Here is a 15,566-nt window from a genome sequence, read left to right as displayed (position 1 = left end):
AAGCAAACAAATATGACATGCAGATGCCGTGCCATATTGGTTGCAGAAATAAATCTGTTGCAGAAGTTATTGAAATGTGTCTTTGGACAGAGTCACAGCTGTACTTGGCAGCTGAGATGAGACCTATGCAGTCTTTTCTTCAATCTGCCATGAGCCCAGTGCGAAATATCATCTGCCAGGAACCCTGTGCCTAAGAAGTCTTAACCTGCACTAAATATCAAGCAGCAACCTGAGCTTATCCAACCTCTTATAACAGATATGGGAAGAGAGATTGGTCACAAACTTATGCTATGATCAAGGCACTTGCCGCTGAGTGGGATTTTGAAAACTGATGCATCAATAGCTACTTTACTATTTTTTTTTCCATGATTTTCTGAATCGTTTTCAAGTGATTTCAATATCGTAATATGTGAAATCCTACCCGAGGGTAAAATACCAGGATGATGAGCAGTCAAAAAAACAAGCTGTATGAGGAATCAGATCAGTTCAATCTAGACTTCCTGAACACTGTGTATTTTCTTGTGATTTAAAGACGCCTTTGCAAGAAATCTAGTATTGCAGCCAATAATGTGAGGCAAGTGCATCTGATGTTTCCCTTGGTAGTCATTAATAAAATAAGAGTAGAGTTAAATCATTTATTTTATTTTATTTAAATGTTCTCGTAGACCACTTAAATTGAAACAATTGTGGCAAGGCAATGAGCATGCCACAGATAAAACAAGAGAAAACTTAAGTACAAATAAAAATATATTAGTTGTTTTCATTCATTTTTGGCAGTGAAATGACAGCCACCAGCCTTAAAAGGCTCCTACATATATGTCTCCTGCAAGTTTGAAAAATCAATCATGGACTTTGCCATTTTGTCTCCGCTTTTTCTGATTTATTTTCTTGTGATTTTATCTCATGGTCCACAGTAAGTACCCTGAAAGTGGGCAGAGTTTATAAATGCAATCTAAAATCATTCTTTGTTTTCTTCTCTCTTTTATGATCTGAACTAGTTTTCCTGATTGACCCCTTCATGTATGTACAACAGTTTGACATGGTTAATCAAAATCAGTTGAACAAATGTCTACTTTTATTTGTATTCTAAACAAATCGCATGATCAAGTCTATGATATGTGCACTGTTCTACGGATGATTACCACGCGAGACTTCTGAATATCCTAACATATGGATCAGCCATGCCTAGATGAACAAATTCATTCCTGATGCCAACAAAAACATTTATTTTATAATTTATTTACAGCATTATTGCACTTCTGTATATGGGCAAATCCACTAAAAGGTCAAGTGTCCTTCAGAACTGTCAAATAAAGAAAGCCAAAGGGGCCGCATGCCAAGGAGAAGCAAAGACCACCCTGAATTTAAGCTTTGTACAGCTGCGATCCTAAGGGCTTACTGGAACCTTTTATAATGTCTCCATTTCAAACATTTCTGAAAAAAAAAGGAAAAAATGTAGCCGAAAATGATGAATGGTTGAGTAAAATTTGTATTTGGGAGCAGTACCCATAAATCATAAAAACTAGAATCAATCTCCAAAAGCAAAGAATCTTTATGTTCACCTGGGCTTAAACTGCAATAGGTCAACTTGATTAATGCTGCAATGTACTGTGCTGTGCTGTGGCAGATTGTTTCCATGTTACTAACAGCAAGTCACAGTTTGATCTTCTGCATCACCAGAAAAGCAATTGTAATTTCATTTAAGTTAGAGTTAATTGTGGCAAGACAATGCAAGACAGTAGTTATTCAAAATAATCCTCAGAAAGACAAACTATTAATGCAGACTCTCAAAGTGTACATATGCTGCAGCTAGACAAGCTCTGAGCTGTCGTCTTCAGCACTTGCAAATTGCCCAGGCTCTCAGGATAGAAGAAACATTTTCCAGACCCAGTGGGCTTGGCAAAATTCTGAGGAATCTATTGTTTCTATGTTAATTTGTTATTATTTGTTTTAATGAATTATGCATGAGATTTTGTATGCCGCCTTCAGCGATTTGTTTTAATTTGGGGAGGCGGGTAAAAAATATGCTAAAATAAATCACATTTAAAAAAAAACTATGGAATAAGCACAGATGATTTTTAGTTGCAGAAATTGAGGAAATAAACAAAGATTCAGAATAGTCTGGGGTATTGCAACACAAAGAAAAACCAAACAGATTAGATGGGCCTTGAAGTTTTAATCAGCAGTCATCCTGAACGTTTCTCTAATCCCTATTGGACCCTGTGGATCAGATCTTGAACACCCACTGTAGAATCTTTGAACAAACAAAAGATTCCTAGAACTGCAAATGCATTCCAAAGCAGCATTTCAACCAAGATTCTAAACATTTTGTAATGTTACTTGGCTATTGCAAGAAAATCTACTGTTAAGTCAAGTCACTTGGGCAGATTTTCAGTACTTTTATGAAACCTTTTCAGAAAGGTAACCAAGCAAGTTCCCAGCTTTGGGATGTCTTCAACTGGATAAATATAATTCCTTCCCAAATACAATCAACAGTTCACTTTAAGTCCTCACGATTTCCTTCAATGAGAATACCATTGCCATGATATGATCTTTATCATTTGAGAACAGGGAAAGGTAAGAAAACTACACTTTCAGCAAAAGTATGAACATTATTGAACTTTCCACAGTTAATACTTGAAAGAATGTGCTGAAAGCAATGTCTTCATCATGAATTCTAATGCTTTGTTCAACAGTCCATGTGGTAAAGCACTCAACAGTATGCCAATTATTCGAAACCCAAGTTATATGTTCACCAACCAAAGGGGAGGACATGTAACAAGATCACAAGCAATTATCTGTGATAAAGGAGAATGGCACTTTTACAAAATGAAATTTTAAATGTGACTTTGAGAGGATAGTCTTCAAAGGGATTTACGCAGGTAAAAAGTGTTTTACCTGTATTAATCAGCTGTCTAAAAATTGCCCTCACTTAATGCAGATAAAGGAGTTTTTATATGCATTGTAATTCCTTATTTTGCTCTGGGATTTGTATTTTCCCCAGAGAGAGCTCATTTTCTCTACAATAGTCTGCAGATGATATTCTGATCTTTACAATGCTGTAGTTCAAACTGAGGTTTGGAATGCCTGCTCAACTTAGAGTGAGGCTTGGACAGCATATTTCCCAGCATCCTCAGGGAGTTGTAAAATTGTATCATTCTGCAATGCCATTGTTCAGAAAGCTATTACTTTGTACCCTGATTGGCCCTTCAGACAGACCACAAAGAACTAGCCCTTAAATTGCTAGAATTCTCCAGTCTTGACTGGGAATTCAGAGGAACCAGATTTGTGCCAAATCCCTGTCCCGAAGGGATCTGTAAAACAATCAGACCCCATTTAGGATAGGTCACATTACTTTATTTAATGTATCATTTAGAGTCTCCCAAAATTCATAGTCACTTCTCAGGTTGTAATCCTTCCAAAAATTATTTTGCCACGGGACGAAAAACATATTTATAAAGCTTAATGCTTGATACTTAGCTTCTAATCGGGATCTGATTGTTGATACTTAGCTTCTAATCGGGGTCTGATTGTTGATACTTAGCTTCTAATCGGGGTCTGATTGTTTTACAGATCCCTTCGGTATTGGTCCTACAAAACTTGTCTTCTAAATGACTTTGAGATATGACGTGTGAAAATTGGATTATTTGAAACCTTATTATATTGGTGTGTATGCGTACTTTTGGTTTCTAGATATTAGGGTTTATTGTGTGTGATCCCCAAATGAGAGACACAAGGGTCTGATTCACTAGACTGCTATGTGTTAGTAGTGCATGCTGAACTCTTTTGGAATGCATGCTAAATAGTAGCTGATTCACTATCAGTTTAACATGAGTAAAAAAAAGCAGAGTTAACAAGGGCATACACATGCAAAAATCAGGAGGGTCTGGAGGCCACTTTTAGTTGTCAGGGTGGGGCTCTCCCATGCTTACTGGCCCTTCCGCTTTGGCCCACTTAGTGCTGGATATTTCAAGATGCAGAGCACAGAGGGGCCTAACCTTCTTTTATCATAGCCCTCTTAATGTGTGCATGCTCTGCCTCTCATTTGCTTAGTGACATGATCTATAATGGTATGCATATTAAAAAAAATTTATTTTAGCCTGCTTTTAGTGACTCACCCAAAAGTGTGCTGAACAACTGAGGCTCCCCAAGCACAAAGTTCTAGAATTCTGGTGCCAATATAGCTGGCAGCACACACTGCTAGTCATTGCTTTCTGGAAACAATACTTTGAGTGCCAGAACACACATTTATATGCACTGTTTAATGTACAGTTTGGCAGTATTTTATGTTCCGTCTCCATTTTTGGTACACTCATTTCCTCTTCTGGCTAAGAGCACCTCTGAAAGCATCAATGGTATGTATTTTTCAATGAGAACCACTGAGCTATGCCTCTTAGCCCAATTTCTGAGTGACAATTGCTACTTAGTCTTAAGTTTCTGGGGCGCTGTCACATTAAATACAAACTGATCACAATGGCGAGAACTACTGGATAAAATGACTCACAAAACTTCATAATCCTCTGACAGATAGAGATATCTGCCCAGACGCGGTACCTAGTCATGAAGTCGTGCCACCGTGCACGTGCAGGGTCCACGACATGACTCAAACCGTTTTATTCTGTTTTAATCCTCACATATTCATGAACTGGTGGAGCACAAGAAATTAGTCCTGATTCATTTTTTATTTTTTTAACCACAGGACACCATGAGCTCAGCAAAACATTTTTAACAATATGTCAACTTAAGTGAAGCAAAATTACCTTATGGAAACTTCCGTAGAAGAGTTTCTTTATTTCTTCATTATCAAATGTTACTGTCTGTGTTTCTCCACTTGTGCCCTTATTGAAGAATGATAATGATTTTTTGGAACCTGGAACAAATTTGTAAGTAATATTTACTAAAGTCCCCAAAACATCACTACAGCACAAAAACAAAAATGCACACACTATGAAAAGTCTTTTATTTCTGTGTCAACTAATGCATTTTTACTTTTTGTATTTTTATGAAGAAAACCTTCTGAGCATTGTTCTGCAGCAGCCGGATACACCTAGCCACTGACTATGACAGTGGTTACTTTCCTCTTCTCTTACCTAGGGCCTGAATCAATGTCTGGTCTAGAGCTTAGCACACCATGAGGGGTTTGGCCCTAAATTATACTTAGGAGCCAACAAGAGGGGCAGCTTGCCCGGGGGGGGGGGGGGGGAGCGAGCAAACCCCCACTGAGGGTGGGCGAGGAATGATTTGAAATGAAAGCATGGGCTGGTAGTGGATGAAAAGGAGAAGGGTGGCTCTCCTCCTACCATTCAGGTTGGGATAAGGGGAGGGAAGATAGGGAAAGAGGACTGGGGAGAGAGAAGCAAAGATCAGAGTGGTGATGGAGGGGAAAAAAAATTGTGCCTACCTGCTCCAGGCACTACAATGCCGAGTTAGGGTTTGGTCTGCAGGACACCTGAGTTCAGAGTTTCTATCTGTTGTAGCTAGAAAGTTTAGCTCTGCTATGGAGCTAAAGCCCACAGCCCTAGGGTGGAGAGGATGGCCCTATACTGCAGAGGTAAATCCTGTTAGGAGGGGAGGGCAATGAAGGTTTCAGCCTGAAAGGAGATTTTCTTTCCAGCCCTTGGTTAACAGATGCTTGGGGTTTGCTTTTTTCAAGGAGCTTCAGATTGTGACATGGCACACACAGCATAATGGATACTTTAACTCGCTGTTTCAAGATTTCCCTTTGGTCATCTGACTTTTAAAGAGCTGCAAGCAATCCAGGAATCTTATAGTTGATTCTGACTTCCAAAATACTACATCTGGATGTGACTAATTGGAGACTGATCAGAAAGGAAGAAGGCATTTAAAAGTGATGCTCTTGGGACTTCTAGTTCACTGGCTGGGCCCTTCAGCCTACAGCAATGTAGCAAAAAAGGTTTCAGGATAAAATAGAAAATAGGCTGAAATGCATTGTAATATAGAGTTTTGTTAGCCGCTAATTAGTTTTCAAAACTGTCCAAAAACTATTTCTTCTTTCTCAAAAGAGTTGTTAGCTGGATAGGAAAATCTAGGGGAAGTAGAAGGACAGTCGGCAAAACTAAAAGGAGACATCATGACAACTAATCTTTTTGCTAAGAAAGTAAATAAAGGGAAGAGGAAAAAGAAACCTTTATGGTTTTTAAAGAAGTAGCTGAAAAGGTAAGGGAGAAAAGGTACTTAAACTACAAGAGATCGCAGAAAGAGGAAGACAGGCGACAATATCTGAAAAATTAAGAGACGCTGGGAAAGTAGTCAGGAATGTGAAAATTCAAATAGAAGAAAAAATTGCAAATACAGTAAAACAGGGGGTGAAGACTTTTTTTAGATAGGTTAGGGATAGCAGGTAAAAGCAAAATTGCTTAACAAATATTTCTGTCCAGTGTTCACTGTGGAAGGGCCAGGAACAGGACCACATAAAATAAATAAAATTGGGAGGTAAATCTCAATCGATGTTCGTGAAGAGCTAACTAAAAAAGTAGATAAGGCGATGGTCCCAGATGGGATATATCCAAGGGTACTAAGGGAATTTAGAGATGCCCTGCAGCTCGGCTGGCTGTCCTTTTCAATGCTTCTTTAGAGTCTGTTATTTTTTCATAAATGTCACCTTTCTGGGGGAGTTTCAGCTGCCTCCATGGGTGGCAGGGGGTATCTGGAGACCCCCAGGTTATGATTTTTGTCAGGGGAACTGGTGCATACTGTTTGCAAATGGCACACAAAACATGAAAGAAAATAAAACACGTAATTTTGTGTATTTTTCTATCATTTAGGGGGTCATTTACCAGACGGATCGCACGCGATAAGGGATGTTTCACACGCGAAAAGTCCCTTATCGCGTGCGATACCAAGATGGGGGCGGAGTCGGCCCCAGAAGAGGAGGAGTCGGGGCATCACCGGGGCCGACTCCGCGAAGACGCCGCGGACGACGAAAAGGTAAGGGCCTTTTCACGTCCTATTTCACGCCCAATAGCTACACCTTCTATGGTGGCGCTATTGGGTGCGAAACCAGCAGCGATCGCTCCGCGGTAGCGCAGGCCTGCCCCCCATTTCGGCCCCCTGCCCCTCATTATCTAAAGTATCGCAGGCTTGCGATACTTTAGAAAATGAGGCCCTTAGTTTGATATAGTCTATGTTATTTCAAATGAAAGCGCATCCCTAAAAGGAACTGCAAATTTCCATTGAGAATAAAATATATCCATTAATTAAAATCCTCCTTACCATCAACAGTCACTCCAACTTGCGGTTTGTAACCTTTATCTGTAATCTGCCAGATAGAAAATGGATCCGTTGGGGTTTCCGGAAGAAGTCGGAACAGCAAAATGATAGTGTATGAATTTGGTAATCCCTCTGGATGCAGTTCCCTGTTGATAGTAAATGAATTCATGATGGTAAATAAAACATTTAGAAAAGAAGTCACTGTTAAAAAATGATGAACAATACTAATTTAAAGCTAAGGGTTCAGTTACTAAATTGAAGTCCCACAGCTCAGTGGGATGTCTCTAACATTTGGCTGGTCATGAGTGGAAGGAAATTGGATAAAAATTATATCAGCTCACAGAGGAATGACACTGAGCAGCTTCCAAGACGCCTCACCACTTCACTAAAATTATTTAAACAGAGTTCTGTTTTCTAGCATTTACTGCCAACATCTTTATTAGCAACATTGCAGAGGGACTGAAGGGAAAAATATGCCTGTTAGCAGATGATACAAAAATCTGTAAAAAGGTAGACACACCAGGAGGCATAGAAATAAATGAATAAGGACAAAAACTGGAAGACTAGTCAAGAGGTCCATATACAGCTGCTGTCCAGCTAACTTCTCTGGGATACTCAGAGGCATGGCTGCACCATTAAATATATCTAGCAATCTAAAAGTTAGCCAGATAAGTTTATCTGGCCAACTTTAGGACAGGTTTACAGCACAATCAGAGTTAGCCAGATAAGTTACTAGCGTGAGCCAGATAACTTATCTGGCTAACTCAACTCCTCCCAGTTACAACCATGCCTCGCCTGCCACTTAGCCGGCTAACTATTTATTTATTTATTTATTTAGTGGCTTTTTTATACCGTCATTTAGAGCAGTTCCTTCACAATGCTTTACAGAAGGCATACAATATAAAACAATATAAAACCAATAACATTAAATCAAATGCCAAACATGCCATTTAAAATACAGTTGTACATAAAATCATCATATATATTAAGCTAAAACTACATATCCCCTCAATCTATAAATTAGGACACAAAATACAAAAAAATTATAAAAATTATCCCTTACAAAGTAAAACCAATAAAATCAAACTCCTCTATATTTCACTGGTCTCCGAAGCAAATGCCTTTGTGAACAGCCAAGTTTTAAGCTCCGATTTAAAATGTTTGTGCTCAGCACACAGCCTTAAATCTTGTAGCATCGAGTTCCACCGTGTTGGGCCCACAAGTGATATGGCTCTTTCTCGTACTTGGGTGAAGCGTGCAGATCTTAAAGATGGGATTGGTAAAAGTGCTTTGTTTGCAGAACACAAATGTCTTTGCGGGACATGTAATCGGAGTTTTGTATTCAGCCAGTCAGTGTTTTCACCGTATAAAATTTTATGTATTGTACACAGGATCTCATATTGAATTCTCTGTTTAATTGGTAGCCAATGGAGCTTGGCCAGTACAGGAGTAATATGCTTTGTTCTTTTGGTACCTGTTAAAATTCTGGCTGCAGTGTTCTGTAAAATCTGTAAAGGTCGTATGACTGCGTTAGGTAGTCCAAGTAATAGAGAGTTGCAATAATCCGTACTCGTAAATATAAGAGCTTGTAAAATAGCTCTAAAATCTGCAAAAGGTATTAATGGTTTCAGATTTTTTTAACAGCATTAGTTTTGCATACCCTTTTCTCACTTTTAATGAAATGTGCTGTTTAAAGTTGAGTTCACAGCCTACCATTACCCCTAGGTTTCTTACCCTCTCTGCTAACTTAATTGATTGGTTATTTTTCGTTATAATTGGTGTTTGTACAATTCTAGATTGCTTCCTCTCAAGATGAATAAATTCTGTTTTATTTATATTGATTATTAATTCCAACCATGTTAACAATTGTTTGATTATCTCTAAATATAAGTTTGCTACTTCTAATGTTTTTTCAATGGTGTCATCAGTTGGTAGCACTAATTGTATATCGTCTGCATATATAAAATATAAAATTCCCAAACCCGATAAAAGATGACAAAGGGGTAAAATATAAATATTAAAGAGTGTTGCTGACAATGTAAGTAGTTATCTGGCTAAGTGGTGGCCTCTGATCCTGGTCAGACATTCAAGACCTGGTCGGCACCATTTTGAAAAATGGCACCAACTGGGCCTGGGGCTACCAGCTGCCCTGGGCCTTTGAATTTTGTAGAATGGCCAATTTTAAGGTATCAGGGTTGTGGAAGGGTTCTGGGGGGGGGGGGGGTCCAGGTTAGAGGGCCACAATGATTTTTATTGATAGTTGGGGGTGGAGGGGCTCTAAATGGGGGCCCTACAGGCCTAGTGTTTCTATAGAAAAGGGGGCAGGAGTCACTATTTGAGGGGTTTCAGTACTTCTGGAGTTGGGTGGAGGGGGTCATCATTGCATGCCACTGGCTTCAATTTTTGTTACTTTTTGGGGGGGCTGCCTCAACTGGTGGCCTGGGGTGGGCAGAGGGTCTAATAAGACCCCTGGTGACTGTTATACTTCTTTTAGGGGTGCCATGTTAGGCTGCATGGCCCTTTAAGGAGATTGTGGCCCCATGCAGTTGGGGCTGCCAGCACGCTGGGCCATGGCCCCTGCCACGTTGTTTTGTTTTTACTGTGAGAGAAAGCAACGTGTCGATACTGCTGTGATATTTTATCTGAAGGGACAAATTATTACAGGACTGAACACACACACACACACACACACACGATATAGGGCCCCTCCCACGATTAAATATTGTGGCTTAGCAAATCCAGGCCTTAGACAACAAGCTCTCTGGAGAAAGGGAAATACTTGCTCTATCTGAATGTTATTTGCCTTCAGCTCCAACGAAAAGATTTGCGCTAAATTGAAATAGATAAAAAGTACAAAATTATGTATCTAGAACCTAGAAATCCATTAGCTACTTATCAGTTAGGAGGGCATGGACTGGAAGCTGCCAAACAGGAAAGAGAGCTAGAATTAATCACCTCTGATGACATGAAAGCTGAAATTAATACTTCATTTATTTCACGCTTTTCCAGCTAAAGAGTTCAAAACATGTTCCAGCAGCCTAATGTTTCCATTCACAATCTTATAACTATAACTAGGATAAAGGTGCAGGTCATGATATAGTTCAAAGTTTAGAATAAGTTAGCACAGTGATTAACAAGGCAATGGTAACAGTTCTAATAGCCTATTTAAAGGAAGGCATAGGGAACATTGGTGCATTCATAATTTCACAAGTAGATAATGAAAAGTATAGAACAATAACAGAGGGTCTAATAACATAGTTAAAGGCAGAGGAGATTATGGATGCAATTCATAATTGAACAAATAGGTAATGACGGCATAGGGTTACAAGAGATCAGCATTCACAGTTTCCACATCTCCAACACATAGCATAGGGGTAATAAAGCAGCAGGAAAAATTCACAGAATTGCCATCTGACTATAGATGTTCAGGACAGGCTCCTACAGGCCTGGTTTTACCCTACTGCCTTCACAGCCATGCAGTCTTGCTTTTCTTGGAGAGATCAATAGGGTTACCAGAACTGCAAAACCATGCAGGCAGTGAGGTAAAACTAGGCCAGATTTTGAAAAAACCGGGACCAGTTAAACCCCCTTAAAGTTAACAGTATGCTGAGGTATATAAGGATACCACAAGCAGGAAAAAGAAGGCAATATTGCCCTTGTGTAAGTCACCGGTGATAACACCATCTTGAATACAAGTGTTTCCTTTGGAGTATCTTTGTAAAGACATTGATATTATGGAAATATTCCACAGAAGGGCTAGCAGAGAGGCTTAAAGAGCTCAAAATGTACTTGCTGGAAAAGGGGCTTCAATAAATAAAACAGAAGGCATTTTCCATTTAGGTAATAAATACAAGGGTACAGGGATCGTAATATGATGCTGGAGGGAAAAAAGCTCAGAGAAAATATGAGGAAAAGCTTCTTTCCCGAGGATGGTGTATGCCTGGAATAGCATCCTAGCAAAGACAAGCATAGAGGGTTGTGGTAAGAACAGCTAGGGGAGGAGTAGGTAAAAGAAATGGGGATGTCCTGGATATTACACATAGTTATGGAAACCTTGATGCTCAATCACATGGAACAGAAAAGAACCAAAGAACAGAGACGACAAAGTCAACTTGCGCAGAAAGGTAGAATGGCTGCATCCAATTCCTACGAAGAAGAGATCAACCAACTATCCAACATGAAAAGCAGAGAAGCTTTTATACATTTTTAGATATAACTGGATGAGGTGGCCAGTTTTCTATCAAGGACAGCAGGCTGATTTGGCTGCTGCCCAGTAAGAGAGAAGGAGAGAGATCCTGCAGTTGATCAACCTTGGACAGCTGATAGTTGGTAGATATCCTTAGCTCGGTGAGTATGGAGGGGTTTAAGGGTAAGAAAGGGTAATGTCCACAGGTAGAACAACGAAGATGGAGCTGCTTGCATGGATGACAGCTGAGAGATACCCTCTGCTCGAGAAGTATAGGCAGGCCCAACCTGGAACACCGATTGGGTCAAATGGTTCTTACCTGCCAATATCTACAATGTTTTTATCCTGTGACTGTTTAAAAGCTAAAGTATATTGGACCTGGCCAGTATTTGGATGGGAAATCTTCAAGGAACGCTAGGGGATGGAAAATGTAGTATTAATGTCTCAACAGGTGCCACTTTCCCCCAGGACGGTACTAAGTGGCACCACAAACTTACAGGGCCATCTTTCAGGTGATAGATCAAAGTGAATTTCTATTTAGTTTTAGTAAATTAAGTTACCATGTCACATTTTGCAAGATAAGCTGCATATACAGCTTGTGCTGGAAACCTAACCTGCTAAAATTCTTGTACTGGAAGAGCATAATTAAACGCAGAATCCGGTACCTGTACCATGGGACACGCCATGAAACTTACAGATAAGAGATTGAAAACAAGCTGGAGAAAGTAATTTTTGACTCAATGCAATGCAAACTTAAGCTGGGGAATTTGTTGCCGGAGGATGTGGTCAAGGTATTTAGCATGATGGGGTTTAAAAGAGGCTTGGACACGTTCCCGGAGGGAAAGTCCATGAATAATTATTAGCCAGGTGGATTCAGGAAAGGCCATCACACCTCTGGAGTCAAGCAACAAGGAATTGGATCAGTCCTTTGGAGTCTTCCAGGCACTTTCTAATGCCCTGGATTAACCACTGTGGGAGACAGGATGCTGGGCTCTTTGGTCTGACCAGCACGGCACATCTTATGTGCTTAAGTTCTTATTCTCTAACGTTCATATCCTTTATTAAAGTGCATAGCAGTTTGATTTTAAATATTATATAAATTCAGTTATAATTATATAATGTATGAGGAGTGCAGTTGTTCAAAAAGTATTTACAAGGGCAAATGGATTTTTTTTGCCTTTGTAAAAACAGCATTTGAAAACTGCCCTTCTCCACCCCTTTGAAAGCACCTGCTTCTACAGCCAGGTCCCAAGGCAAAGCACATTCAAGCACCACTGTCTGTATCAACAAATAGGCTGCTCACTCCGTAAAAATGTTGCTAACAGGAATTATGTTATGGGTTTGACAGTTGCTTGGTTTTGATTGTAAATAATATCATAAGGCTTGGGGGTAACCTGCACGGAGCAGCAGTTATCACTATAAGAAACTTGCTGGGCAGAGTGGATGGACCATTTGGGGTTTTTTTCTGGCATCATTACTGTTACTAAGTTACTGTGGACTCATAATTACCCCGAGCAATTTCAAAATCACATTCAGAATATTTTAAGTTGAAGTTACAAAGAATTACTTAGCTTTGGTGCTGAAAAGGTTTTATTTTTTACAATGTTCTATTAAAACTTGGCAGGATATAAAAAAAAAAAAATCTTACCCAGCAGTATTAATACTTCTGAAGAGTTGAAATTCCACCTTTTTCTACAGTCCTCTCTACTTTGAAGAGTTTTACATATAAAAAAACACTTTTGTTTCACCACTTACGATGTAGGTTGAGAGAGGAAGGCATCTTTATGAAGTTTGTATGACATGAAACTGTTGAACGACCCTGGTTCCATGGATACCCCTTGCACGGTGGAAAAGTATTTCTCTGTCAGGTTATATGCTTCCAACATCCTAAAACCTGAAAAGAAGAAAAGTAAAAACAGTTATAAGCAAGAGAGAAGTGAAATAAATATATTAAGATCACATTCCATTGCAACACTGCAACAAATTCTTACCTGGTGAAGTATATCCATCCAAATAAATAAGTGGACAAGCTAAAAAGAGAGAGATAAAATGGTTAGTGTTCACTATAAATCCAGCAAGTTAGACATGAAAGTAAACAAATGCTTCCCATTTGTTCTAGTTGAGTGAAACTCTTGCTGCAAATTCAGAAAACAGACCGGACCATGAAATATATAATGAGGTTGAAGGTTACATCACGAAGTTAGTTTTCATAACTGGTAATAGATCAGGTGGGCTTGACCTGTGGATCTGCTGTCTGGTAAGCTGCTTTTTTAGTTTGTGTTGGTCTGCTGGCTGACCAGCCATTAAACAAAATGAAATAGTTGGACCTGATGAAAGGAATGTTAGGTTCTGAAAGCTAGTCAAGAAATACATAAAGGTAGCCCAATAAAAAGGCATCATTCTATTTTTTTTTTTTGGTTTATTGACTCAGGGGCTGATTTTCAAAGCCCTATGCGTGTAAATCCGGGAGGATTTACATGCGTAGGGGAGTTACGCGCACCGGGCCTATTTTCAAAAGGCACGGCGGCGCGCGTAAAGTCCCGGGACGCGTGTAAGTCCCGGGGCTTGAAAGAAGGGGGTGGGGAATGGGCGGGGCAGTCCGGGGCAGGGGCGTGGCCAGAGCCTCCAGGCACAGCGGCCATTTGGTGCTGTGCCCAGGATCGCGGGCCGGCCATCGGCCGGTGTGCACAACCTATGCCTGCCCGGAGGTAGGTGCAACTTATAAAATAAAAGTTAGGGGGGAGTTTAGGTAGGGCTGGGGGGCGGTTTAGGTAGGGGAAGTGAGGGGAAGGTGGGGGGGGGCAGAAGGAAAGTCCGATTTTGGAGCAGCCATGGAGGGAACGGGGAAAGCCATCAGGGCTCTCCTAGGGCTCAGTGCGCGCAAGGTGCACTAGTGTGCACCCCCTTGCGCACGCATGTTATACAATCGGGCGTACATCTTAAAATCCGGCCCTCATTGTTCACAACTCAGGTGTTTAGCAATATTTTTAAAAGGGCCAGACGCAATGCAAAATGCGGAATAAACCATTTAGTAAATATGTCTGAACCTTTAATTAATAATTTATAGAAGGGATATTAGTTTTACTTATTTGTTTATTTGTTAGCTTAGTATTTATATATTGCCCTCAACTCAGAAAAAAACACAAATATGTTTGAGCGTTTTAAATATGATTATCCATTTATGGGGTCACTGACAATAACTGACTAGGGCAAAGCGCAGAATTCCTTGAAAACTGCATGATGGGATAGATCTAGAAATAAGGCAAGAGATCATTTTCATTAACACGGCGAGAAGAAAATATTGCATAACAGGCAAATCCAAAAATCCAAGAGTGTCCTGCCATGGAAGGGATCTGAGTGCGGGCACAATGTCAGACCAGTGCACCTGAAGTGGTGAAGATCAGAAAGAATGCAGATGTGGTACATCCAATGCCAACAGTGCATGTATTTTTCCCCAGGAGCAAAAGGAGTGGTGCTGGAGGTGGGGTTAGGGTGGGCCAGAAAAAATAAGCATGGGGATTTCACTTTATTTTATTTGTTTAGGTTTTAATATTGCCCCATCCCTAGAGCTTCAAACTATGTGCACAATCACTCAAAATATTGACAAAAGCTATGTGCAATATGCATCCCAATTATTATTCACTAAAACATGCAAATAATATCAAATTCTTAACTGCAAGCAAGGAAAAAATGTAATTTTGATTTATTTTGTTTGTTTCTTAAAACATTTTTCATTTTATTTAATGTTTATTTTTTTGTTTAATTGAAACAAATGTTTATAAACATGAAAAAAACCAAAAGAAATAAAAAAGAAACAAAGGGTTCATATTCCTCTGATATGGTTGTAGTACAAAATGGCACCAACCTTAGGGCCAGCCAGTTTTATTTTGACAATCGGACCTGGTGGGGCAGAAGCAACAGGGAATCACTCTTGCCCCATCTTGATGGGGGTAAGATCATGTGTCCAGGAAGGGTTGGAAGAGAAAAAAGGTGGGGGGGGGGGGGGGGGGGGAGTGAACCTGTATTTTGGTGATTCTTGGGGGCTTATATGGCAGCAGGGGTGAAGGTGTTTTTCTTTTCATTTCAGTTTGAAAAGTTACAAATCAGAGTCTTCCATTGCATTTTTCATGTTGTTTCAAAGAAAACGCAT

At 39.9% G+C, this 15,566-nt stretch overlaps 1 protein-coding gene across 1 annotated transcript in view; it reads right to left on the bottom strand.

Annotated features, from left to right (window-relative positions):
- The window catches only part of LOC115082562 (collagen alpha-1(XII) chain-like), an 83,081-nt gene that overhangs the window by 13,900 nt on the left and 53,615 nt on the right, over positions 1–15,566 (bottom strand). Inside the window, 4 exon segments of the mRNA XM_029586778.1 lie at positions 4,761–4,870; positions 7,234–7,376; positions 13,172–13,310; positions 13,408–13,446. Of these exon segments, the coding sequence (XP_029442638.1) occupies positions 4,761–4,870; positions 7,234–7,376; positions 13,172–13,310; positions 13,408–13,446 (431 nt within the window).

The sequence above is a fragment of the Rhinatrema bivittatum genome, unplaced genomic scaffold (genome assembly GCF_901001135.1).
Source record: "Rhinatrema bivittatum unplaced genomic scaffold, aRhiBiv1.1, whole genome shotgun sequence".
NCBI lineage: Eukaryota > Metazoa > Chordata > Amphibia > Gymnophiona > Rhinatrematidae > Rhinatrema > Rhinatrema bivittatum.
Note: the sequence above shows the minus strand (reverse complement) of the source record. Positions and strands in the feature narration are given on the sequence as shown.